Source organism: Macaca fascicularis, chromosome 11 (assembly GCF_037993035.2).
Source record: "Macaca fascicularis isolate 582-1 chromosome 11, T2T-MFA8v1.1".
NCBI classification, from domain to species: domain Eukaryota; kingdom Metazoa; phylum Chordata; class Mammalia; order Primates; family Cercopithecidae; genus Macaca; species Macaca fascicularis.
In genome coordinates, this window is record NC_088385.1 from 102,077,687 (window position 1) to 102,103,218 (window position 25,532).

Consider the following 25,532-nt stretch of genomic DNA (forward strand, 5'->3'; position numbering starts at 1 on the left):
GCATTCCTCCATTGCCCTCTAATGTCTAACATTTAGCTGGGTGTGCTGGTGTATGCCTATAGTCTCAGCCACTTGGGAGGGTGAGGCAGGAGGACTGCTATAGCCCAGGAGTTTGAGGTTGCAGTGAGCTATGATTGTGGCCACTGCACTCCAGCCTGAGTGTCAGAGTGAGACCCTGTCTCAAACAAAACCCCCAGACCTCTAACATAGTTGATGAGAATCCTGCTGCCAATCTGATACAAATTCATTTGTTAAAAATCTATTTTTTAATCTTTTGAAGTTTTTCAGATTTTTCTATTTGTCTTTAAAGTTCTAAAATTTCATGAAGATTTATCTAGGGCTTTTGTAGCTGATGTTTTTTGGAATTCAGCATCATCTTTGAATTTGGAGATGTGTCATTTTTAGCAGTAGAAATTGTTTTAAATAATTTTCCCCTACATTTTCTGTTACTTCTTTCTGAAATCTGGGTATTAGGTGAACATTGGCCCTTCTGGATTGATCCCCTGTATCTTTTTAATTTTACCTGCATATTTTCCATTTTGATCTTTATGCTTTACATTCTGAACCATTTCTTTGTATTTATGTACCAGTTCACTAATTTGTTCCTTGTCTGGGTCCAGTCCATCAATCCTGATACAGATTTTTTTCAACATGATTTTTTATTTAAAGAACACAGAAAGAGAGAGAGAGAGAGAGAGAGAAAGAAAGAAAGAGAAAGAGAAAGAAAGAAAGAAAAGAAAGACAGGAAAGAAAGAGAGAGAGAAAGAACGAACGAACGAACTCTTTCTTTGATCTTTTTTTTTTGAGACAGAATCTTGCTGTCACCCAGGCTAGAGTGCAGTGGTGCAATCTTGGCTCACTGCAACCTCCGCCTCCTGGGTTCAAGCAATTCTCCTCCCTTAGCCTCCCGAGTAGCTAGGATTACAGGCACGTTCCACCCTGCCCAGCTAATTTTTGTATTTTTAGTAGAGACAGGGTTTCATCATGTTGGTCAGGCCGGTCTCGAACTCCTGACCTCGTGATCCGCCAGGACTTCCAAAGTGTTGGGATTACAGGCGTGAGCCACTGTGTCCGGCCAGTCTCTCTTCTTTTTCATAGTATCCTGTTCTGATTTTTTTTTTGTCATTAACTTGATATCAACATTGTTATTACAGAACAAACTAAAGTTAAAGAGATATACAGAATTCAGTTGGATAATACTGACATGTTCGTGTGAACAAACATTGCCAGAAGTCTTAATTCTTTCTTCAATGATCTTAGTTTCAATTTAGCTCATCCATTTTGATCATTTTCCCTCTTAAATTTAGTACATTGAACATATGTACCTCACTGAAGAAATCATATAGTTCAATTTTCTGAACTGATTGCCCACTGCCAGCAACAACTACTTCCAATCCTTTTAGCTTATTTGGTTATTCACTACCATATTTCTAAATTACATGCTTATAATATTTCTAGATTTTTTCCAACTTTAGGCATTATTTGTTGACTTCTCCACATAAGTGAGGACTTTTAGGGCTTTCACACACTTCCCTCCTCACACTTTGCAGTCCCCCCGCCAACTTCCTGCCCCATTTTTCATATATAGTTTACTAAATTTTCTGTTACATATCCATGTAAGGACAATTTAGTGTTTACAACTTCTCAAGGGCTTACTCCCCTCCCTTGGATACAGGGAATTGTGGAGGAGATGTGGAGATCTAAGAGCACCTCATTTTTTCTACATAAGGATTTATTTTTCTATCAAATATCATGAAATATACAAAAGTGCCTATTTGATCTTAAGAATCTACAATCAGCTTAATAAGTAGAATAGTATCAGAGACTGAAGTTTTCAAAAAATGGCTGAAAAAACAGCTTTGATTCCCTAAACTCTTCCAGAATCTTGCCACTTTCCTGTCAAGGGGCATAGTTTATCTTCCCTTGAATGCGGGTGGGTCTTTGCATCAGTAAATAAAATGACATGGAAAGCAATGTGGCTTGGTTTCTGAGGGTAGGTTAGAAACAACCATCTGGCTTTTCCCTGGCACTTCCTGTCTCAGCACTTCCTCTCTCAACGCTTCCTCCAGCAGCCACATGGAAGTTACCCTTCATTTCCCACAAAATGGGGTCCAGTCTGCAGCTGAGTAGTTTTTTAGCCATCTCCTGCCCATACAAGTGTGAAGGTCCAAGATCATACCTTCTTGTTTTTTTTTTTTTTTTTTTTTTTCCAAATTTTAGAAACAGGGTCTCACTCTGTCACCCAGGCTGGACTACAGTGACACCAGCATAGCTCACTGCAGCCACCAACTCTGGGCTCAAGCCATCCTCCCACCTCAGCCTCCAGACTAGCTAGGGCAGCCATGCACCACCATGCCCAGCTTAAGATGTTACAATCCTTTAAACTTCTTATGATTTTTTTATGTATCAATTTGTAAACAATTCCATAAGATGAAAACCACCCTTGACCTCCTAGGCCCCAGTCTTGTCCAGGTAAGCCTTCTCTACCTGGGTTTCCAAGTGAGGCTGCTGAGATGCACTATTTTTTCCCTCAAATGGTGGAAATATTTCTGGTATTTCTGGTTCCATATGCTCTTCCAGAAGTTTGCCACTTCATCATCAGGAGGTGGAGTCTATTTCCCCTCCTTTTCCAGCAGCACAGACCTTTGTGACTTCTTCGATGAGTTGAATGCAGCAGAAGACACTGAATTAGTGTTTTTGTTCTTTTTTTTTTTTTTGAGTCAGAGTCTCGCTCTGTCACCCAGGCTGGAGTGCAGTGGTGCTATCTTGGCTTACAGAACCTCCGCTTCCCAGGCTGAAGTGATCCTTCCACCTCAGCCTCCCAAGTAGCTGGGACCACAGGCACGTGCCACCAGGCCTGGTTTTTTTGTGTGTGTGGTTTTTTTTTGTATTTTTTGTAGAGATAGGATTTTGCCATGTTGCCGTCTGATCTTGAACTCTTGAGCTCAGGCAATCTGCCCGCCTTGGCCAAAGTGCTGGAATTACAGGTGTGAGCCCCCGTGCCCGGCCTGACACTGGATGAATTCTAATGCCAGGCAAGAAATGGTAACAGAGCTCCCACGTGGCCTTCTCACCCCTTGTTCTTGGAACCTAGCCTCTAGGTTGTGAGGAAGGGAAACAAGACTAGGTATGTGTTCTGGCTTCAGCTCCACCTGAAGTCCCAGCAAATAGTCACTAACAATTTCCAGACGTGTGAGTGAATGACTACATAGATTTCAACCTCACTATGTGAGCTGTGGCTGAAAGAAGCAGAGACAGGCTGTCTCTTCCAAGCTCTGTCCATGTTGCATGTTCAGGAACACAGTACATGTTGTTTTAAACCATTACGTTTTGGGGTGGCTTGTTTAAAAGCAAATAGTTAGAACTCTGTCAATACTTTTCAAGCCCCTTATATTCTTTGTTTTTATCCTCTTCCTACCCCTTCAGAAGTAACTAGTATTCTAATTTAGTATTAATATTTCCTTTGCTTTCACAAAATTAGCTTTCCCACATAAATACCTCTCAACAGTATATTTGCCTGTTTTCAGTAAACCAGTTATTATGGTTTTGTATACTTTTGGGCTTAAAAAAAAAATACAACATTGTATTTTGGGGATTCACCCATGTTTACAGTTTATTCCTTTTTTAGTGTTGCATAGTATTCCATTGGGTGATTATACCACAATTAACTTACCCATTCTCCTGTCAATGGATATTTGAATAGTTTTCCTTTTTTGCTCTTACAATGCTGACATGAATTTTTTGTATGTCCTCTGGTACACGTGTGAGTTTCTCTAAGATAATTTCATGCATGTTCAACTCTACTATTTAATGCAAAATCTTTCCCGAATTTATTGTATCAACACTCCCACCAACACACATATTTCACTCCACGTACTCTACGTTTGGTTTTGCCAGACTAAAATTTTATTAGTCTAGTGGGTGTGTATTTGCTTCCAAAATAGACTTTCAACAAATCCTTCATCCTTCCTTCCAGAGATGTCACAGTACAAGAGCATTTTGGAGGATCTGTGATACAAATCAGATTGCTTCGCAGCTTTCCACACTGCAGGATAAAAAGTCCTTCTCAGGTTTGCTAGGATCATCACTACTAATCTATTTTTAGCTTTCAAAAAGTTGTGGTTATCATTTATTTCTGTCCCATTTTTTTGTCTTTGTAAGATGCATTAAAAAACAAACAAAAACCATAAAGCAAACCAGGTGTGGCAGTTCACACCTATAGTCCCAGCTAATCAGGAGGCTGAGGTGGGAGCATAGCTTGAGCCCAGGAGTTCTATCCTGGCCAACATAGTGAGACTTTGTGTCTAAAAAAATATATATATATAACCCACAAACCTTTAGCTGTTTAATGCAGTTTTAGAAGGAACTTAGGGTTAAATGTATGCATTCAAGACATCTTTCACCGTGCATTAATTTTTTAAGTTCAGTAAGTTTTTTCTAAATGTTTCTTGGCTTTTCAAATCTACTTGGTTATTTTTGCTGCTCCTGTTTCTTGTTTACTTTTAGATTCCATTTTTTTCTCCTTAAAACATATTATATAGTTACATTCTGCATGTGACAATTTTAAGATCTAATATTGTCTGAGGGTCTTTATGTATTGCTTATTTCCTTGTGAGTTTGATAATTTTGTGTACTCATATTTGGTTGAGCCTAATCTGCGAGAATATCAAGATTTTTAAATTAAGGGTTGGTAAACCATACTCCAAGAGCCAAATCCAGTCCACTGCCTGTTTTTGTATGTTTTAGTGGACCACAGGTATGGCCACTCATCTATGTTGTCTATAGTTACTTTAGCACTTTTTGAGTCGTTTTAACAGACATTGCATGGCCTATGAAGCCAAAAATATTTCCTTTCTCAACTTCTGATCTCAGTTGTGAATATTTTCTCCAGAGAAGATTTACACTTGCTTCTGCCAGGACGCAGAGGGTACTACTGACCTGAAACAACCTTAGCCTTCTTTAGGAAGTCATCTCCAATTTGGTGAACTCAGCTAATAGATCAGAGGCCTTCAGAGTATCTATTCCTTTATACTGCTAAAAGTAGCAGTTGTCTTCTTTGACTATATTGTGATTTCGAGATGGTATATCCTTTAAAATTTATAATGATGGATCATTTCCACCTACAGACTAGTGTCCTTTTGTGGAACGTTTCTTACATTATTTAACAATTTCCTTTTCTATTTTCCCTTTCTTAAACTTAGTATTGAAAATGTTAGACCTTGGCTGGGCATGGTGGCTCACGCCTATAATCCCAGCATTTTGGGAGGCTGAGGTGGGCAGATCACTTGAGGTCAGGAGTTCAAGACCAGCCTGGCCAACATGGTGAAATCCTGTCTCTACTAAAAACAAAAAGAAATTAGCCAGGTGTGGTGGCATGTGCCTGTAATCCCAGCTACTGGTGAGCTAAGGCAGAATTGCTTGAACCTGGGAGGTGGAGGTTGCAGTGAGCCGAGATTGCACCACTGCACTCCAGCCTGGGCAACAGAGCGAGACTCAACTCTCCCCCTCCCCCCGTCAAAAAAAAAAAAAAAAAGATCTTGTTTGATTCTCTAATTTTATCATTTCTATCCTGTTTCCTATTCCTTTGTCTTTTGGTTTTACTTTCAGGGTGAATTCCCCAATTTTATCTACCAGTCCTTCTAATGAATTGCCTTGACTATCATTTTTAATTTCTAGGGGCAATTCTTTGCTTCAAATTTGTTTTGGGAAACATTCTGTTCTCCTTTTATGGATACAACATCTAGTTTCTCTCAAGATATTAATTATATTTGGGGAATATTTTTCTGATCTTTACATTTTGTATCTGCTCCCTACCCCTCATATCTGGTCTCTCATGGATAGAGATTTTCCTCAAATATCTGGCTATCCTGGGCTGTAAGTTCACATTTAATAATAGGGCACTAAAGAGCTGAATGGAAACCGAATACATACACACGACTTGGTAATTGGAGGGCTTCATTGAAGAGTGATAAGGTGGCAAACAGGCTTTATTATTATTTTTTATCATTAAGGGATAACCAAAATGGAGATCTTTTCTCTGGGGCCATTTAGCTTCTCCAAAGAAAAAAAACCTGGCAGAGAAAACTGTACTTGATTGCCAGTATCCTGGGAAAAGGATAGGGAGGCTACATACCAACCAAATGCAGACTTTTTTTTTTTTTTGAGACAGAGTCTCGCTCTGTTGTTTCCCAGGCTGGACTGCAGTGACGCAATCTCAGCTCACTGCAACCTCCACCTCCCGGGTTCAAGCAATTCTCCTGCCTCAGCCTCCTTAGCTGGGATTACAGGCGTGTGCCACCATGCCCAGCTAGTTTTTGTATTTTCAGTAGAGGCGGGGTTTCACCATGTTGGTCAGGCTGGCCTCGAACTTGTGACCTCGTGATCCACCCACCTTGGCTTCCCAAAGTGCTGGGATTACAGGCATGAGCCTCCACTCCCGGCCTCCAAATTTGGATTTTCACTTCCTCCATATTTTCAACCCTGTATCTTATTCACACCTTCTGTTATCCCTGATATCCTGTAAGTCCTATGCTCTTCCATTTCAGTTTCTCCAAAGAATTAATCTCTGGCCTCCTCCTGCTTGAAAAGGGAGGAAAGTGGCCACCTGATTTTTTTTTTTTTTTTTTGAGATAGGGCCTGGCTCTGTTGCCCAGGATAGAGTACAGAGGCATGATTTTAGCTCACTGCAACCCCGATCTCCTGGGCTCAAGCTGTACTCCCACCTCAGCTTCCCAAGTAGTTGGAACTACAGGTGCACACTACCATGCCTGGCTTTTTTTTTTTTTTTTTTTTTTTTGTAGAAATGAGGTTTCACTACATTACCCTAGGTAGTCTCGAACTCCTGGACTCAAGCAATCTGCCTTGCTCGGCCTCCCACAGTGCTGGGACTATAGGCATGAGCCACCACGCCTGGCCTCCACCCATCTTAAGTAGGGTTGGGGAAAGATAGTCTAATTATTCTGTATCCAGACTTGCAACCAATCTACTTTTTTTTTTTTTTATGTCTCAAGCATCATTTCTGTATCTGAGCACTGGTTCCTTCAAGGTACTAAGCATCTTGTCTGGTATCCTGGCTTCTTTCTCATTGCATTGCCTTTTGTAGTCACTCAGTTAAAGCTTCTTTAGTTCTGGGTCTACTAAGTCAGTCATTCTTTCTCTATCTGCATTTTGTTTTCCAAAAATTTACTTTACTCTGTCCTTTAATTTCTTCTCTCCTGTTCCATTTGTCATCGTGTAGTTATACTTTATGGACATTTTACTGAGATTTCAGGAAAGAAAACAAAAGCTAATCTGCAGTATTTAGCTGGGAGTCTTCAAATTGAATTGCAAATAACCCTAAAATATAGGACACAGAAATGTCTCCATGTTTTTCTCTTGCTGGAAGTACTTTAATTAAAATCACCCCACCTGAGAACCAAAACACCTATTATATCAGTAACGATTCTTATTAGAGCTTTCTTAATATAGCAGATCTATACTTGCTATAGATGAAACCACAATGGAACAAATGAAGGATAAGCAATCATTAAATAGGAAAATGAATATATTTGCAAATATATTGGTAAGACACAGAAATTTATAATGCAAGTCACATTTTAATATAGTTTTAAAAACTCTTCCAAATATAATAACAAATTTAATCAGAAAAAACACCTGAAACATCTTAATTAACCATTAGTACATTAATTTTAAAGGATTAGTTCCCTGATTCCTTGGCTTACTACATTGTATTTATAAAGGTATAAACTACTGATTTTTCCATTTGAGTATTATACTAAATGTAGTTTCTTTAGCTGATAATTATAAATACAATTATTGACTAAGATCATGTTTTAAATAGGGAAAAAAGTAGTAAGCAATAAAATCCACATCCCCACAAAAACTTCAGCTTTTCTTCTATTGCAAAAATCTTTACAAAAAATGTACTCTTGAGTGCATTATCCATGTTTGTTTTAAAAAGCAACAAACATACCAAAATAATTCATCAAGAAATCAAAGCAAAGAAACAGTTATCAGTATCAGGTTTGCTAAAAAAATAAATCACTGTGGAAGACATCCGAGGAGTCTAACATGCATTTGTTGCAGCAGTAACAAGGCTTCAGGCTGATTCTTACACTGCTGTTAAAGCAGCCCTCCCGTGCTTTACAGTGAAAAACATCAGTGAATATTTATTTTAAAAAATTATCATTAGCTTCAAAATAATGTTTAAACTTGCCTTGAGAACATGTATTGGCTATGATAAATCCATTATTTGACAAATTGGGTGAGTTGTTTTAGTGACCTAAAAGAAATAGGCTAAAACCCATACATGACAGGGCTGGGAAGCTCTAACTCAGGTCAGAAAAGTAGAAGAGAGATCAGATTCTTTTTATGGAATGACAGAGCAACAATTTTAATATCTTTTTTGAAATAGTGAAACATTTTGGGCTCAATTAGTCTCTATTACTTTCTTTCTTTTTACAGAGACAGGGTCTTGCTATATTTCCCAGGCTGGTCTCGAACTCCTGAGCTCAAGCAATCTGCCTGCCTCAGCCTCCCAAAGTGCTGGGATTATAGGTATGAGCCACCACAGCTGGCTAGTCTCTATTACTTTCAAAGATAGCAGTAGGCCAGGCACAGTGGCACGTGCCTGTAATCCCAGTACTTTGGGAGGCTGAGGCAGGATCACTTGAGCCCAGGAGTTTGAGACCAGCCTGGGCAACATAGTGAAACCCACCTCTATAAATGAAGACAAAAACAAAAACACGAGCAGTAAGCTAAAAATATTAAAATATCAACACTAGCTTATTCTCAAAAACAATTTTCTGCTATATAAAGTGCTTGTAACTAATATATACATTAAAAATGTCAATCTTAAGATCATGAATGGCCTGTCTCACTGCCAGCAATGAGAGTGGTATACATATGCTAAGGGACACCATGATATTTACAGAAGACAAAAAATATATATTCAATTATTTCCTATAATTCTAATATTATCATTATACCAGTAAGCATAAAATGATCTTATTTTGATATGGTAATTAAAACAAACAAAAATTATTATGGCAGAGTAAAATGCAAGGAACTAACTCCTCCTTAGGGATTTCTGACCATTAAGTATTTTTACTAGTTCTTAATGAAGTTAAATATGACTAGAACACAATTCAGAAAAAAGAGACTAATTTATTTGTTTTATAAAATAGAATGAGAGCTTAGTTTAGATAATCAAGAGGTGACAGCTTCAGGTATCATCTTCACCAAGAATAAATTTGTAGTGTTTCATGTTCATTTAAAGGAATCAGGAAGAAAAATTCATTTAATTTCTGCTGTTGGCCCAGTCACTTCAAAAATTCTTAAGGAAGCTAAAATAAAAATACCTTGGATTCTGGTTACTTTTTGAAGTAAAAATTTCCAGATGCCCCAAAAGCAATGAGTTCAATTTGGTGTCTTGTGTTCTGGCAAAGAACAATTAAGTTTACAGCACTGCAGTTGCAGCTTTCAAATGCTGTGACCAATTATTTGAGAATTATAATCTGCAGGCTCCATTTTCAAAATATGTGGGATGACACTGTCAATTCGTATGTTGCCAATGAGACCTTTGAAAAACAATTCTTCAGTGATGGTAGCATTCATCAGTCTTAAAGCTGGCAATCTGAGTAGCAGTCTGGATAACCTAAAACAAGAAAGAAAAAAGGGAGAGGAACAAGGTTGTAAACCAGAAAGAAATTTAGTAGAAAAGTATGAGTAATTTCTGCATGTGGCCTAATTTGATAAATATATCATTTTCAAAAGTTAAAATCAAAACTTTAGTATTCTCAAGCCTTAGAGCATATGGCAGTTACCTGGGTATTAATGCAGTCTGACAGACTCCACAGGGGAAAGCACTGCTCTTAATGCTACACTGTACTGCCTCCCCTTGGCTGTAAGAACTACGGAACTGAGCTGTTAAACACATCAAGTTATACTATTTTTTTTTTTTTTGAGAGAGGGCCTTGTTCTGCTGCCCAAAGTGGAGTGCAGTGGTGTGATCTCACTGCAGCCTCAATTCCTTGTACTCAAGTGATCCTTCCCACCTCAGCCTCCCAAGTAGCTGTGGCTACAGGAGTGTGCCAGTATACCTGGCTAATTGTGTTTATTTTTTGTAGAGACAGGGTCTCACTATGTTGCTCAGGCTGGTCTCACACTCCTGGCTCAAGCAATCCTCCTGCCTTGGCTTCCCAAAGTACTGAGATTATAGGTGTGAGCCATTGTGCCGGGCCAAGTTATACATTTAAGAATGGCGGCTGGGTGCCAGTGGCTCATGCCTGTAATCTCAGCACTCTTGGAGGCCGAGGTGGGCAGATCACTTGAGGTCAGGAGTTTGAGACCAGCCTGGCCAACATGGTGAAACCTTGTCTCTATTAAAAATACAAAAAATAATTAGCCAGGCATGGTAGCACATGCCTATAACCCCAGCCACTTGGGAGGCTGAGGCAACAGAATCACAAGAATTGCTTGAACCTAGGAGGCGGAGGTTGCAGTGAGCCGAGATCATGCCACTGCACTCCAGCCTGGGTGACGGCAATATTCTGCTTCAAAAAAAAAAAAAGAAAGAAAGAAAAAGAATGGCTTAGCAACTCATTTCAGGTTTTAAAAATGGCAGTGTTTTGTGTTATCAGGACATAAAGCATTTTCTTGGTTTTGCTCTGCAAAAAACTACTGGAAATAGGCAACAGTCGCTATTACTGGGAAGAGCACGGAATGTGGAATCAAGACCGTTGGGTTCAAATCTTGATTGAACTGCCCACTACCTATATAAATGTGTGCTTGCCACTTACTGTCTCTCACAACAGTGCTGTTGTAAGGATGAATGAAATGATCCCTGCCAGTTTCTGTGCCAAGTAGTGAGGTTCCTTAGGGCAGGACCCTATCTTGTGTGAAAGTGCCTTATAAGTTGAAAACTATTATCCAAGGATAATGTATTATTTTTAAGTAACCAAGAATGTAAAAAACTGAGAAAGTTGCAATCACAAAGGGAAAAAATTTAAATACTGTATTTATTTGTATAATGAGGCATACAGTAACTTTTAAAACTTAAAGATAATGCTGAAAAACCATCACAACAAAACCTTTCCAAAAAGACTGTGGTGGGTTTATCCTTCTGTCCTAAGGCCTTGCACTCTAACACTTCAGACCAAATGAGAACAGCAGCCCCCAGGATTATCTTCCTGAAGCTGTGTGCTCTACTCCTCAAATTACTCAGCATCCACATCAAATTATTCAGCTTTTACAGAACTGGTAGAAAGCAGGATAGGAAAATGAGTTAGATAAAATAAGGCTGATATTTGAGATGAGACTGGCTTATAAATCTAAATTATTTAGTATATGTAAAAAATTATACGTAATAATGTTATTTTGCTAGTTTGAAGTATGCTAAATTAACAAAATGTTTTATTTATTATAAACAACCACACTTATATAGCCCTTACTATATGATAGGCACAGTCCTAAGCACTTTACATATATTAACTGATTTAATCCTTAAAATAATTGTAAAAAGTAGATACCATTATTATCTCCATTATAGGAGGAAACATGCCCAAGGTTATGAAGCTAGCAAGAGCTGGAGTCAGGATTCAAATCCAGGTACTCTGGCTCTATAACCAGGTGCTTAACCCCTCGGCTATAATGTCCCTCTTGAAAGAAAGTGGCTCTCATTAAAAAAGAACTTTTCTCAAAGAACAGTGGTGAGAAATAGCTTGGAGGGAATTTCATAAACCATGTTTCAAAATTAATTATAAAACAATATAATCTAATGGTATTTGATTTTTTAAAATTTTTTAATTATTATTTTTTAGACAGGGTCTTGCTCTGTCACTCAGACTGGAGTGCAGCGATGTAATCATAGCTCATTGCAGTCTCACCTCAGCTTCCTGAATAGCTGGGACTACAGGCATGCGCCACCATGCTGGGCTAATTTTTGTATTTTTTGTAGAAACAGGGTTTTACACCATGTTGTCCAGGCTGGTCTCTGATTATTTTTTATCCTCCTTTTACTAACAAAATTCATTATTTTATCCAAAGAAAAAGAGTTTGGACTTTAGAGTCAGACTACCTGGGTTCACAGTCAGGTGCTATCATTTACTGTGTGACCCTGAGCAAAGCTAACCTCTCTGTGCTGAAGTCTCCTCTTATATAAAAATGTAAGAACTGGATGAAATATTTTATGTAACGTACTTGCAACAATGCAATACTGCTTTTTATAGCATTACTATTTCAAAGTTAAGGTTGCCTAAAACATTTAATTATTCTGAGAGTAGAAACAATGAGATAACAGATCCACAAAAGGTTTTTCAATTATTTTAATTATATGGAATTTAACTGTAGATACCTGTAGGTGTCATCTGGATATGTTTTGGTTATATAATCTTGGAATTCCACATAAGCCTTTTCCTGAAATTTCTCTATCTGTTCCATGTTTTCTAGGCCTGGATGATCTGAAACATTAAAGAAAACATTGGTACCCTAGTTCTGAATGTTCATTTAAGACAGAGTGAATATGAAGAGACAGAAAGAATAGTTAGTCAAAACAGAAGCCCCATCATAAAATGTGTGGCTCAGGCCGGGCGAAGTGGCTCACGTTTGTAATCTCAGCACTTTGGGAGGCTGAGGTGGGGAGATCACCTGAGGTCGGGAGCTCGAGACCAACATGGAGAAACCCTGTCTCTACTAAAAATACAAAATTAGCCAGGCATAGTGGCGCACGCCTATAATCCCAGCTACTCGGCAGGCTGAGGCAGGAGAATTGCTTAAACCTGGGAGGCGGAGGTTGCGGTGAGCCGAGACAGCGCCATTGCACTCCAGCCTGGGCAAAAGAGCAAAATTCTGTCTTTAAAAAAAAAAAAAAAAAAGTGTGGCTCATTCATTCCACAAATATTGATTGACCCCACCTACTATATACCAAGCACTATATTTTACATATTTAAAATTTTTTATCTCATATACGTATGTTAACAACTATAAACAGCTTTCTCGCCATTCCAAAAGTAGTAGGAAGGCATTTGATAACTTTGCCTTTAACAGGAGCAAAAGGTAAATGACTCAGCCTAAAAAGACATTTTAAGACTGGGTGTGGTGGCTCACAAGGTCAGGAGTTCAAGACCAGCCCGGCCAACATGGTGTGAAACCCTGTCTCTACTAAAAATACAAAAAATTAGCCGGGTGTGGTGGTAGGCACCTGTAATCCCAGCTACTTGGGAGGCTGAGGCAGGAGAATCGCTTGAAACTGGGAGGCAGGCAGAGGTTGCAGTGGGCTGAGACCGTGCCACTGTACTCCAGCCTGGGCAACAGAGCGAGACTCTGTCTCAAAAAAAAAAAACAAAAAACAAAAGGCATTTTAAATCCATGAAATATTTGCAGATTATATTCTGTGCCCTATTTTTATAAGTCAAAAATTCTATTATTTTTAGGTAAAAAGGTATGTAAGAAATTATGAAACTATAAATATAATCTCTATCAGAAAAATAACAGAAATATGAAAAAATCTATATAAGCATTTCAATGGTCACTATAACATTACACAAAAACAGAAATACTAAAAAATTCATAAAAATTATGCATAGCTTAAGAAATGTTGACTATGGAAAGCTCTGTTCTCATGGATGAAAATTTTAAAAAGTAATAAATGGAAAATCCTAAAAATAGTAAAATAAAATTACATTAGAATTTAAACTTCAAATTTTTGTCCTTTCAATTTTCACCTAAGGAAAATGAAAGTGACAAATTGTGCTAAGAATAGAGACATACGTTACTAACTCATAAGAAACGTTAGAAGAAATAGTACAAGCTTTCATGTTCTTACTGGTATCACTGACAGAAAGAAACAGGTTTCCTCAGATAATCTTATTATGATGCACAAGAACAGAAACATATATCAGAATGAAAAATACAGAACCTAAGAGAACAGTCAATTTCTCTTATTCAGAAATTGACCATTGAGAGCTTACCATCATTTTACCATCTGTGAAAACTGTAAACTGGCAGGAAAACAAGAAACCAGTTTTTTTATTTGTTGGTAACTCATATAAGATGTTTGGAAATGTAGCCCATCAACATAGCAATAGTCATCTCTCATTCTGCCATTTAGTAATGGCTAAAAAAATACACCTAAGAATTCAAATGTTGATGTGACAAAAGAAATAAAGGTCTATAATATTTTTTACATTTTCATTTATTTTTAAGACAGGGTCTCCCTCTGTCACCCAGGCTAGAATGCAGTGGCGTGATTAGAGCTCACTGCAGCCTCAAACTCTCAGGCTGAAGTGATCCTCCAACCTGAGCCTCCCAAGTAGCTGAGACTACAGGTGCGCACCAGCACATCCAGCTAATTTTTTCTATTTTGATTTTTGCAGAGAAGAGGTCTCATTATGTTGCCCAGGCTAGTCTCAAACTCCTGACCAATCCTCAGCCTCCCAAAATATGAGGATCACAGGCATGAGCTACTGAGCCCTGCCAAAGTCTATCATATTATTTCACTGACTTCTCAACCTCCCTTTTCATACCCACATAAATATCTAACATCCTTAAAATTCACCAATTTCAAGTATACAATTCAGGCTGGGCGCGGTGGCTCACTCCTGTAATCCCAGCACTTTGGGAGGCCGAGGCGGGCAGATCACCTTAGGTCAGGAGTTCAACACCAGCATGGCCAACGTAGTGAAACCCGTCTCTACTAAAAATACAAAAATGAGCTGGGTGTGATGGTGCATGCCTGTAATCCCAGCTACTGGGGAGGCTGCGGCAGGAGAATCGCTTGAACACAGGAGGCAGAGGTTGCAACGAACTGGGATCGCACCACTGCACTCCAGCCTGGGCAACAGAGCGAGACTCAGTCTAAAAAAAAAAGTAAGTATACAGTTCAATTCAGAGTTGTACAACCATCACCACAATCTAATTTTGGAACATTTTTGTCACTCCAAAAAAAAAACTCCACCCATTAGCAGTCACTTCCCATTTCTTCCTTCTCCTTAGTCCCTGGCAACCACTTAATTGTTTTATGTCTATACAGGTTTGCCTATTTTGCATATTTTATATAAATGAAATCAAACAATATGACTGGCTTCTTTCATTTAGCAGAACATTTTAAAGGTTCATCTGTGTTGTAGTATGTGTTAGAATTTCCTTCCTTTTATGGCTGAACGATATTCCATTGTATGTATATATTACATTTATTTGTTCATCTGTTGACTGACATTTGGGTTGTCTCCACTTTTTGACTATTATGAATAATGCTGCTATGACTATTCATATACACATTCTTGCATAGATATATATTTTTCATTTCTCTTGGGCTGACAAGAGTGAAGCTGCTGAGTCATTTGATAACTCCATGTTTAACCTTTTGAAGAACTACTCAACTCTTTTCCAAGGCAACTGCACCATTTTACATTCCCACTTGCAACATATGAGGGCTTCTATTTCTCCACATCGTGAAACATTTTATTTTGAATAAAAAGTAAATGTTTATATACCTGGACTGAAGAGTACTATTGCCTTCAGGTAGGCATATTCATATCCATCAATGCAGAGTTTAACCATGCTGTTGCAAAACTCCTGTAGTTTGAAGATGTGCTCCATCAATAATTTTCTTCTTTCTGTTGACATTTTATCTTTAATTAAAAATAAACAAAAATTTTTAATTGTTTTTTGACAAAAACAAATCTAGTTTTTGTCTAAAATGAACAACTACTTTCATCCAATATATTTCCCTCTCAGGAATTTTGAAAAGTTTTTTAATTCTTAAATTTTTTTTGAGACAGGGTTTTACTCCTGTCGCCCAGGCTGCAGTGCAGTGGGGCGATCTTGGCTCACTGCAACCTCTGCTTCCTGGACGCAAGCTGTTCTCCTGCCTCAGCCTCCCAAGTAGCTGGGACTAGAGGCGCATGCCACCACGCCCAGCTAATTTTTGTATTTTTTGTAGAGACGGGGTTTCACTATGTTGCCCAGGCTGGTCTTGAACTCCTGGGCTCAAGTGATTAGCCCACCTGTGCCTCCCAAAGTGTAGGGATTACGGCGTGAGCCACTGTGCCTGGCCTTCTTCTCATGAATTTCAAGCTTTGAGTATAACCAATGTAGAAATGTTTAAAATTCAGTATTTCTGCAATTATGGCTAAAACTAATCATCTTAAGATATTGTTCATTCAAGAACAACAAGCTGTTAGTATAATCTGTATAAACATTTTAAGTAGAAAAGTTTGTATTTATTTTTTTTTTGAGACAGGGCCTTGCTCTGTCGCCCAAGGCTGGAATGCAGTGGTGCGATCTCAACTCACTGCAACCCTGCCTCCTGGGTTCAAGCAATTCTCCCACCTCAGCCTCCCGAGTAGCTGGGACTACAGATGCGCTCCACCATGAATGGCTATATTTTGTATTTTTAGTAGAGATGGGGTTTCACCATGTTGGCCAGGCTGGTCTTGAACCCCTGACCTCAAGTGATCTGCCTGCCTCAGCCTACCAAAGTGTGAGCCACTGTGCCCAGCCAGGTTTATATTTCATCTCAATTATTTTGATGTTGTAAAAGTACTTTTAAAAAATGAATTATTTTCTCATGGTAATTGCTTTTGGGGAAAAAACTATATATAAAAAATGGATTATTTGAATGTTTATGCTACTTGGCTTGTTACAAAAAAAAAAAAACAAAAAAAACAAAAAAAACCCAAAACGAAAAAAAAAACTCTAAACGTAAATGTAATGGTTCCTTTTTTTTTTTTTTTTTTTGAGATGGAGTCTGGCTCTGTTGCCCAGGCTGGAGTGCAGTGGCGTGATCTCGGCTCACTGCAACCTCCACCTCCTGGGTTCGAGCAGTTCTCTGCCTCAGCCTCCTGAGTAGCTGGGATTACAGGCACCTGCCACCACACCCGGCTAATTTTTTTTTGTATTTTTAGTAGAGACGGAGTTTCACCATGTTTGCCAGGCTGGTCTTGAACTCCTGTCCTCGTGATCCACCCTCTTAGACCTCCCAAAGTGTTGGGATTACAGGTTTGTGAGCTACCGCGCCCACCCACCGCCGCCCTTTGTTTTTTTTTTTAAAGAAATGGGTCTCACTCTGTTGTCCAGGCTAGGGTATAGTGGTGCAGTCATAGCTCACTGTAACCTCAAATTCCTGGGCTCAAGTAATAGTCTGCCTCAGATTCCTAAGTAGCTGAGACTACAGGCATGCACCACCATGGCCAGCTAATTTTTAAAAAATTTCTGTAGAGGTGGGGTACCACAATGTTGTCCAGGCTAGTCTCGAACTCCTAGGCTCAAGCAATCTCACCTCAGCCTCCCAAAGTGCTGGAATTACAGGTGTGAACCACCCCACCTGGCTGAAATGTTTGCTTTCAAGATATACCTTTGAGAAGATAGGATATAAAGATAACCATTTGAAACACTAGACAACTAAAAGTACATAAGACTCAAAGTTTGGTAATAGGATTTTATTTAAGTTTATGTTGGTTGGGAAAAAATGAGCAAAACCATCTACATGCTTCACTACCAAGACTACTATAATAAAAACAAATATTTAGTAAAAACACTGTTAAGAAGGAAAAAACTGAAGCAGAATAAAGTTTTACAATAAAAACTTTATTTTAGAGGGACATGTTTAAAACCCATCCATTAGTAATTAGTCAACCATAGCTTTCCTGAAGATAGGCTTTATAACCATTACAGGCATATAAGACATGAACCAGGGGTAGGAGTCCATAAGTAAGATGGGAATGTGATGCTGCCTTCTAGCAGATCTATTTTTGATGACATTTTAAGGTGATTACCCCTCTGCTTTTAAATATAAGGAGGAAGCAAATGATTTAAAAATTGTACAAAACAATGATAGAATATGCTAAGGAACTAAAAGGTAGTCACCAATTTATAAATTATTCCTGAGCTCAAATCCCCATTTGTTGATAAGGCACTGTTTCGGGTAGTCATAAGCCATTCTATAGTTAAGCACTTATGAAGTGATTGCTTGTCTCATGAAATGAATGAGGGCTGCAAATACCTTGGCATCTAGGAACGGAAAAACAGAATAAAAAGGATTGTTCCCTGACTCTTCAGAACTATTTAGGTGAGAGAATACACCCTGATGAATTGATATAAAATCAACCTATCTTAGGATTCAAAGGGCTATAATAAAGAAAGGTTGCTTAAAAATTGCTGAGTAGTATATGTTTTAAAATATTTGACCACCTGTACATAAGCTCACCCTGGATTCTTTGATAGTTGCACAAAAATTCACAAGACTTGGTCAGAAATAGCCTGTCAGACTTAAGCATACTGTTTTCAATTTTGTTGCACTCCATTTAAAAAACATTTTTAGAATATTGGTAAATTTATAAAATTGTAAAAATTATCTAAAGAAGAGCAATGGTACCTAAAACACGAATATAATAATAATTAACTATCTTTAGTCATAACATTTAATGAAATTCATGCCTCCTTCTACATCCTGGAAAAGGTAGTAAGAAAGGTGCTTTTTACCTTGTTGAAGACTATTGTGAAGACAATTGACAAATGTTGCTAATATAGTTGCTACATTCATCACTTGCCAGCACTGGGCAAGACCAAGAGTAAAAAGTTCATTCCAGTAAGCTTTCACCAGTGATATGCTGTTTTCTTGCCTATTAAAAACAGTAATAAAAGCACAAATCAGATATTATTAAACAAGTTTTATAAACCTTACAGCTAGTCCAAATATTTAAAAAGAACATATTACTAAACTAAAATTACTCTAGAAAGATTTGATCAAGTCTGTGTTTTGTATAGCTGATAACAAAATGAGAAATGAGGAATGCTTAGACATTTAAATAGTAGCTCATCAATCAGCCAGTTTATAAGAACAATTGCAAGTAATATTTCAAACTAAAAGAGTTGGGGCTTTAACTTCACATTTCATAGAAATGGAATAAAGATTGTTCTTAAAAAAAAGCAAAAGCAGATATTAAAAAAAATTTTGCTTTGGATAGAGGTAAATACCTTTTAAAAGAAAGGGCAATTCAAATTATTTTACTGTTTTGAGACAGAGTCTTGCTCTGTCGCCCAGGCTGGAGTGCAATGGCGTGATCTCCACTCACTGCAACCTCTGCCTCCTTGGGTTCAAGCGATTCTCCTCCCTCAGCCTCCCCAGTAGCTGGGATTACAGGTGTGCACCACCACATGCGGCTATTTTTTGTATTTTTAGTAGAGACAGGGTTTTGCCACATTGACCAGGCTGGTCTTGAACTCCTGACCTCAGGTGATCTGCCTGCCTTGGCCTCCCAAAGTGCTGGGATTACAGGCATGAGCCACTGCTCCCAGCCTCTAGAATTATTTTATAGTAGGCAAGCAATCAATTTTAGGAGAAAAATGGTTCACTGTATGTTTCAGATGAGGTAATAGAATCCCTATAAATGAGATATCCAGGATTTTACTATGAATAACGAGAGATTAGAAAGGTCAAAAGTTCTTTCCTGAATTTCTAAGTAAGTTATCTCAGCAGCATAAGAGAGTAGAAAAAGTATTAAACAGGAGTCAAAGCACCATGGTTTAAACCTACTTATCCATTTGAAATTAGGCAAATAAACTTTCCAGGTTTCAGGTTGTCTAATGATATAAAATGCAGAGACACTATACGTCCTATATCTTGCTCAGAGTTATTAAGAGGTGAAATGTAAGAATTAGCTGGGGCTGGGTGCAGTAGCTCACACCTGTAATCCCAGCACTTTGGGAGGCTGAGGCAGATGCATCACTTAAGCCCAGGAGTTGCAGACCAGCCTGGGCAACATGGCGAAACCCTATCTCTATAAAAAATACATAAATTAGCTGGGTGTGGACGTGCACACCTGTAGTACCAGCTACTCACACAGGCTGAGGTGGGAGGATCACCTAAGCCTGGGGAAGTCGAGGCTTTGGTGAGCTGTGATCACACCACTGCACTCTAGCTTGGGTGACAGAGTGAGACCCTATCTCAAAAAAAAAAAAAAAAAAAGAGAGAATTAGCTGGGTGCTGTTGCACATGCCTGTAGTCCCAGCTACTCAGGAGGGTTGAGGTGGGAGGACTGCTTGAGGCCAGAAGTTTGAAGGGGTAGCACGCCATGATTGCATCTGTGAAGAGACACTGCACTCCAGTCTCTAACCTGGCACAGGAAGACCCTGTCTCAAAAACAAAAAAAAATTTGAGAAAGTATATGCCAGGTACTAGAGAAATAGCAATTAAGAGATGAAGTTTGCCTTCATGAAAAAGAGGGGAAATAACAAATATATAATTTCAAATATTTTATATAAATAATATACATATATATGAATAATATACATTAATTTTAGGTAATAAAAATTCTGCATTACTATAAAGTATGTATATTAGAAAATGGGAAGGTTCAGGTAAGGTGGTTAGAGAAGGCATTTCTGAGGTGGTGACATTTGAGTGGAGAAAGATGGTAGAGTTAAACAAAAAAACCAAAAACCAGAAAGATCTAGGGGAATAGTATCCCAGGGAGAACAAGAGCAAATGTGCTAAGGTGAGAACAAGCATACAATAGGTATTCAATAAAAACTGTTGAGTGAATTACTAAATGCTATCCTATTGTCTTGGAAGGTCCCGACTTCCTAGTCTTGTTTTCCTGGCTAATACTTACTGATCCCTTAAAATACAGCTCAGCGTTCACTTTCTAGAAGGAACATTATTCCTCTCTCAACATAGTTAATCATTCCCCCTTCAGTGTCATGCATACACGCATCCTCACTGAAGGCCGAGACTCCCTGTGCATTTCTAGATCTCAGCGACCAGTGCAGTACATGGTACACAGAAAGAATTCTGCAAATGATTTCTGATCTTAGGGAGTACAGAACAGGCAGAAGTGAGAACTTTGAAAAGACAGAGAAGAGCTGTGGGCATAGGCCTTTTACAATTAAACAATCTTTAAACCAAACCTACAGACTTTATTATAAATAAGATGATGAAGCTATAAGATTTCTTTCCTTAAATCTCTGGAGAGATTTAAGTTGGTAAGAACATTCTGATAGGAAACATGTCCAACCTAATGAATGGTACTTCTTTATTTTTCTCCTTAATAAAGCTTTAAAATTAGGATAATCAGTGTGTTTAACAGAAATCATTTGTTAAGAATCACAGCCTTCTTTATGACATTACATTTTATTAAATAATTGAACATACTTGAAACAAATGCTAATACTGTCGACTTAGTCACAGCAAGTTTTTTTCTGAGAATTATTAATACGACATTTTAATTTCAGGCTGATCTCTTTTCCATTCAGTATCTGAGAAGGATCACTTGCCATGAGACACTGCCTATCATTTGCAAGTAAAGTTTAAATGCAAAGAAAACCAGTATTTTATAATCTTCATATAGAAAAGGGTTAAAAATATCGATCTTAAACAAAATCAAAGGAGAGAAAAATAAAGGATAGTATTTTCATTAAAGATGGATAAAATCCAGAATTGAGGAAGAGGTGAGGAAATAAGCACTGATCCTCATACACTGCTGACGTGAGCATAAACTGGATCAACATCTTTTCAGAGAACAATTTGGAAGTACCCATCAAAAGTTAAAATGTACACCTTCTCGACCCAGCAATTTCACCTCTAAGAAACTATTTTATAGAAATACAGTCATGCATAGCACATTTTAATTTCAACAATGTACCACATATACAATAAAATACCATATTTTTATGGAAACTTCTCTATATTTAGATACACAAATATTTACTATTGTGTTACAACTGCATATGGTATTGAGAACAGTAACACACTATGCAGGTTTGTCCTAGGTTTGTAGCCTAGGAGCACTAGGCTATAGCATATAGCCTAGATGTGTAGTAGGTTTGTGTAAGTACACTCTATGATGTTCACAATGACAAAACTGCCTAATGATGCATTTCTCAGATTACATAGCCATCGTTAAATGAGCAACGCATGCCTATACTAACATGACTATACTAACAAAAGTGGGCAAAAGTACATATACAATGCCACAAAATGCACATTGTAGTACTGGATATAATAACAAAACTGGCAACAATCCAAATGTCTACTAATAAGGAATGAATAAGTGTATAAACTGGAATACTATAATAGAAGCCATGAGAACAAATGGGGTAAATTTACATGTACTAACATAGGAAGAAGTCTATGAGTGTAAAAAGCAAGGCAAAGAATAGGATGTGTAAATATGTGTATGTATTTAATTGTCTAATAAATATCTCATGGAAAAATTCTAGTAGGACACCAAACCGTTAATAGTGGGGTTAGTTACCTCTGGTGAGTGAGGTTTTACTTTATAATCCTATACTTCAATTATTACTTTAAACATTAAAAAAAAAATTTAAAAACTAACATGACGGAAGTTAAGAGTAAATTCAGTTTCACTTTTAACTGATTCTAAAGTTTTAAGGAAGAAACAGCTAACCAAAGTAGTTTACTAGTACACACAGGAAAGGAAAAATAAATGGAGAAAAATCAGAGCTGGCTTATGCTATGCATCTTGTAATAAGAAAATACCTTGGCATTGTTGGAGAAGCTCAGAAAAAAAGGAGTATAAGTGCAAAGGATAAGAATACCAAAATTATTACTAAGGAAAAAAGACACAAGTGGCAGATGAGAAATAACCTACCAGATTATTGTGTTTCTAAAAGAAAAGTGAAAGGACTGTAGAAACCAACTACAGAAAGATATCTATTTACATTTATCCAAACCCCAAACCAAAAATCCTGATGGTATAGCTAGTTATGTTTTTAAAAAGTTCAATTAGGAGGCCAGGCACGGTGGCTCACGCCTGTAATCCCACAGCACTCTGGGAGGCCGAGGTGGGTGGATCATGAGGTCAAGAGATCGAGACCATCCTGGCAAACATGGTGAAACCCTGTCTCTACTAAAAATACAAAAAATTAGCTGGGCGTGGTGGCGGGCTCCTGCAGTCCCAGCTACTTGGGAGGCTGAGGCAGGAGAATGGTGTGAACCTGAGAGGCAGAGCTTGCAGTGAGCTAAGATCAGGCCACTGCACTCCAGCCTGGGGGACAGAGCGAGACTCCATCTCAAAAAAAAAAAAAAAAAAAACATAAAAAATAAATTTTAAAAATAAAAATAAATAATAAAAAATAAAATAATAATAAAAATAAATTTTTTTAAAAAAAGTTCAATTATGTTAGGAAAGAAAAACAGCAAGCCTACTCTAAAAAGATGGTCTTTAAGGAATGAAGAAAAATTACCTTTTATTATCTACTTAGCAGTAGGCAATGGCTTAGATACATTTACATTCATTATCTTACCTATGTGATGTAGTTCATAATCAAGCATTTCTGCTCCTAATTTACAGACACTAAGCCTCATTTAGGTTAGTTGGTCCAAAGACACAAAAGCCAGCAGATGCATAAAAACAGAATTTGAATCTTTTTGCTCCTTTATACCTCCTTACACAATTTAGCAAGTAAAATGCAAAAGTCAAATTTCTCAGTAGAGACTCCTCCATTTAACGTTAATATTTTGGGATGTTAAGGGCATGTTTGCTACCAGTTTTTCCTGTTAGGAAAATAAATGAGTGTTGTACTTTATGTTCAAAACATCTTTCCTTTAAGAAGCAAAAAGAGCTGAGTAGAGACTGTAGTTAAGTTTATCACTAAGGCATCTAGAAGAAAAAAAAAAAAAGGCCGGATATGATGGTTCATGCCTGTAATCCCAGTACTTTGGGAAGCTGAGTTGGGAGAATCGCTTGAGGCAAGGGGTTCGAGGTCAGCCTGGACTACATAGTGAGACCTCCATCTCTAGTTTTTAAAAAAGCATTAACTTGCAAAACACTAAATATGTTAATTTCTTTTACAAATAGGTACAGGTATTTTTCTCTAACTACTACACTATATTGTGGGTTTACTTTTTTGTTTTTTTTTTTTTGAGGTGGAGTCTCCCTCTGTCACCCAGGCTGGAGTGCAGTGGCATGATCTCAGCTCACTACAACCTCCATCTCCTGGATTCAAGTGATTCTCCTGCCTCAGCCTCCCACATAGCTGGGATTACAGGCGGCTGCCACCATGCCTGGCTAATTTTTGAGTTTTTAGTAGAGACAGGGTTTTGCCACGTTGGCCAGGCTGGTCTTGAATTCCTGGCCTCAAGTGATCTGCCTGCTTTGGCCTCCCGAAGTGCTGAGATAATAGGTATGAGCCACTGCGCCTGGCCTACATTGTTAATATTCATTAAAATATGTATATAGGACTCACAATTAGAGGTTATATAATTGTTTATACTATTTACTTTCATAAAGGAATATAACTTTTGAGCCACTTATATCTGGTAATACTGAAGGCACCAGTCCTCAGGGAAAAGTATCAGTGATACTGCAATGAACCCAAAAAATTACAGGTTTCAAAACCACAAAGTTACAGGAAACATTACATTATCTTTCAGTGGTAAAAGATTCAGCTTTCTGGCTTAGCATTTAATGGAAGGCTACTGATTACATTATTCAATAAATAAAGTTGCCTGTGGTAAATGGTGGTGGCTTGGAGCTTTTGGTTATATTGTAAGGATCTAGGTAGAGATGACTGCTGCCATACTTACTCCAGGCAAATCATGACAAGTACTCTCCACTACCCCGCAGTGGAATCTACCACTATTCACTTAACCTAAATTTTGCAGGGAAAACTTAAAACCACAACTGAATTACTCTAAGTACTGAAACTACAAATCTTAAAACAGAAAATCAATACCTTTGTAAAATACAGAAGCCTTGTAAAATACAAAGCTGCTAACCATGCACTGTTGAGTAAAATTATTTAAGTTACTGTTGCCTTGAATTAAAGTAAGTGATCAAAACAATCTTGATTTCGGAAAATGATTAATGTTGCTTATCTGTTTCTCTCTGTAAAATTATAATTTTGTCACCAACTTTTATATTTTTAGATAAAAATGCAACCTAATGCCAGTTTCTACTTTTAGAATAGCTTTTATTTCCATATAACAGAATTTTTCCATCATTATATCCATATGATTAAGTCAACACATAAATAAGATCTATGAATCATCTAGACGGGGATAAAAAATAAGAGTTTGCATAATGGCCTTGATTGCTAGATCAAGTTATTCTAATTACAAAGAATCTTGTGGTTGTTACATTGAAACTGATTCTCAATACAGATCACAGGAAAATGTGGCTACCACTATAAAAATGACTTATTTCATAAACAGACACTTCCTGAAGCCTTATTTTTGGTTTCTTCAACATCTGCGTTATTTCCATAGGATAATTATACTCAATTTAATAGAAGTACTTAAGATCAATGGTGGTGTAAATAATTCAACGAGTTCAAACCACTCCCCAAAATTCCTCCCTTTTGTTGTTTTATTATAACTGATAGCTTATTATGAAAAATGTCACCAGGTTACTTTTTAGACATATGAATGTGAGTTACAAGATGAGTGAACTACACTTAATATTTTAAAATTAATCAATTGCTGGCCAGGCACAGTGGCTCACACCTATAACACCAGCACTTTGGGAGGCTGAAGTGAGCAGATCACTTGAGGTCAGAAGTTTGAGACCTGC

General features: G+C 37.7%; 1 protein-coding gene and 1 long non-coding RNA gene across 28 annotated transcripts in view; one reads left to right on the forward strand and one right to left on the reverse strand.

Moving 5' to 3' along the window:
* The window catches only part of LOC135966308 (uncharacterized), a 58,316-nt gene that overhangs the window by 8,655 nt on the left and 24,129 nt on the right, over positions 1-25,532 (forward strand). The window lies entirely within an intron of this gene.
* Positions 9,146-25,532, reverse strand: part of NR2C1 (nuclear receptor subfamily 2 group C member 1) — a 51,049-nt gene continuing 34,662 nt past the window's right edge. For 22 of the 25 annotated variants that reach the window (XR_012420510.1, XR_012420502.1, XR_012420508.1 and 19 more), the window contains 4 exons: positions 18,481-18,620; positions 15,492-15,629; positions 12,353-12,458; positions 9,146-9,655 (listed from right to left, as the gene is read on the reverse strand). Coding sequence is in view for 13 of the 25 variants with exons in the window: in XM_074007561.1 (XP_073863662.1) it covers positions 9,481-9,655; positions 12,353-12,458; positions 15,492-15,629; positions 18,481-18,620 (559 nt within the window). In the remaining 12 variants the exon portion in view is untranslated. The remainder of the gene's footprint in view (positions 9,656-12,352; positions 12,459-15,491; positions 15,630-18,480; positions 18,621-25,532) is intronic. The other 3 variants (XR_012420509.1, XR_012420500.1, XM_005571886.5) reach the window with 1 other exon arrangement.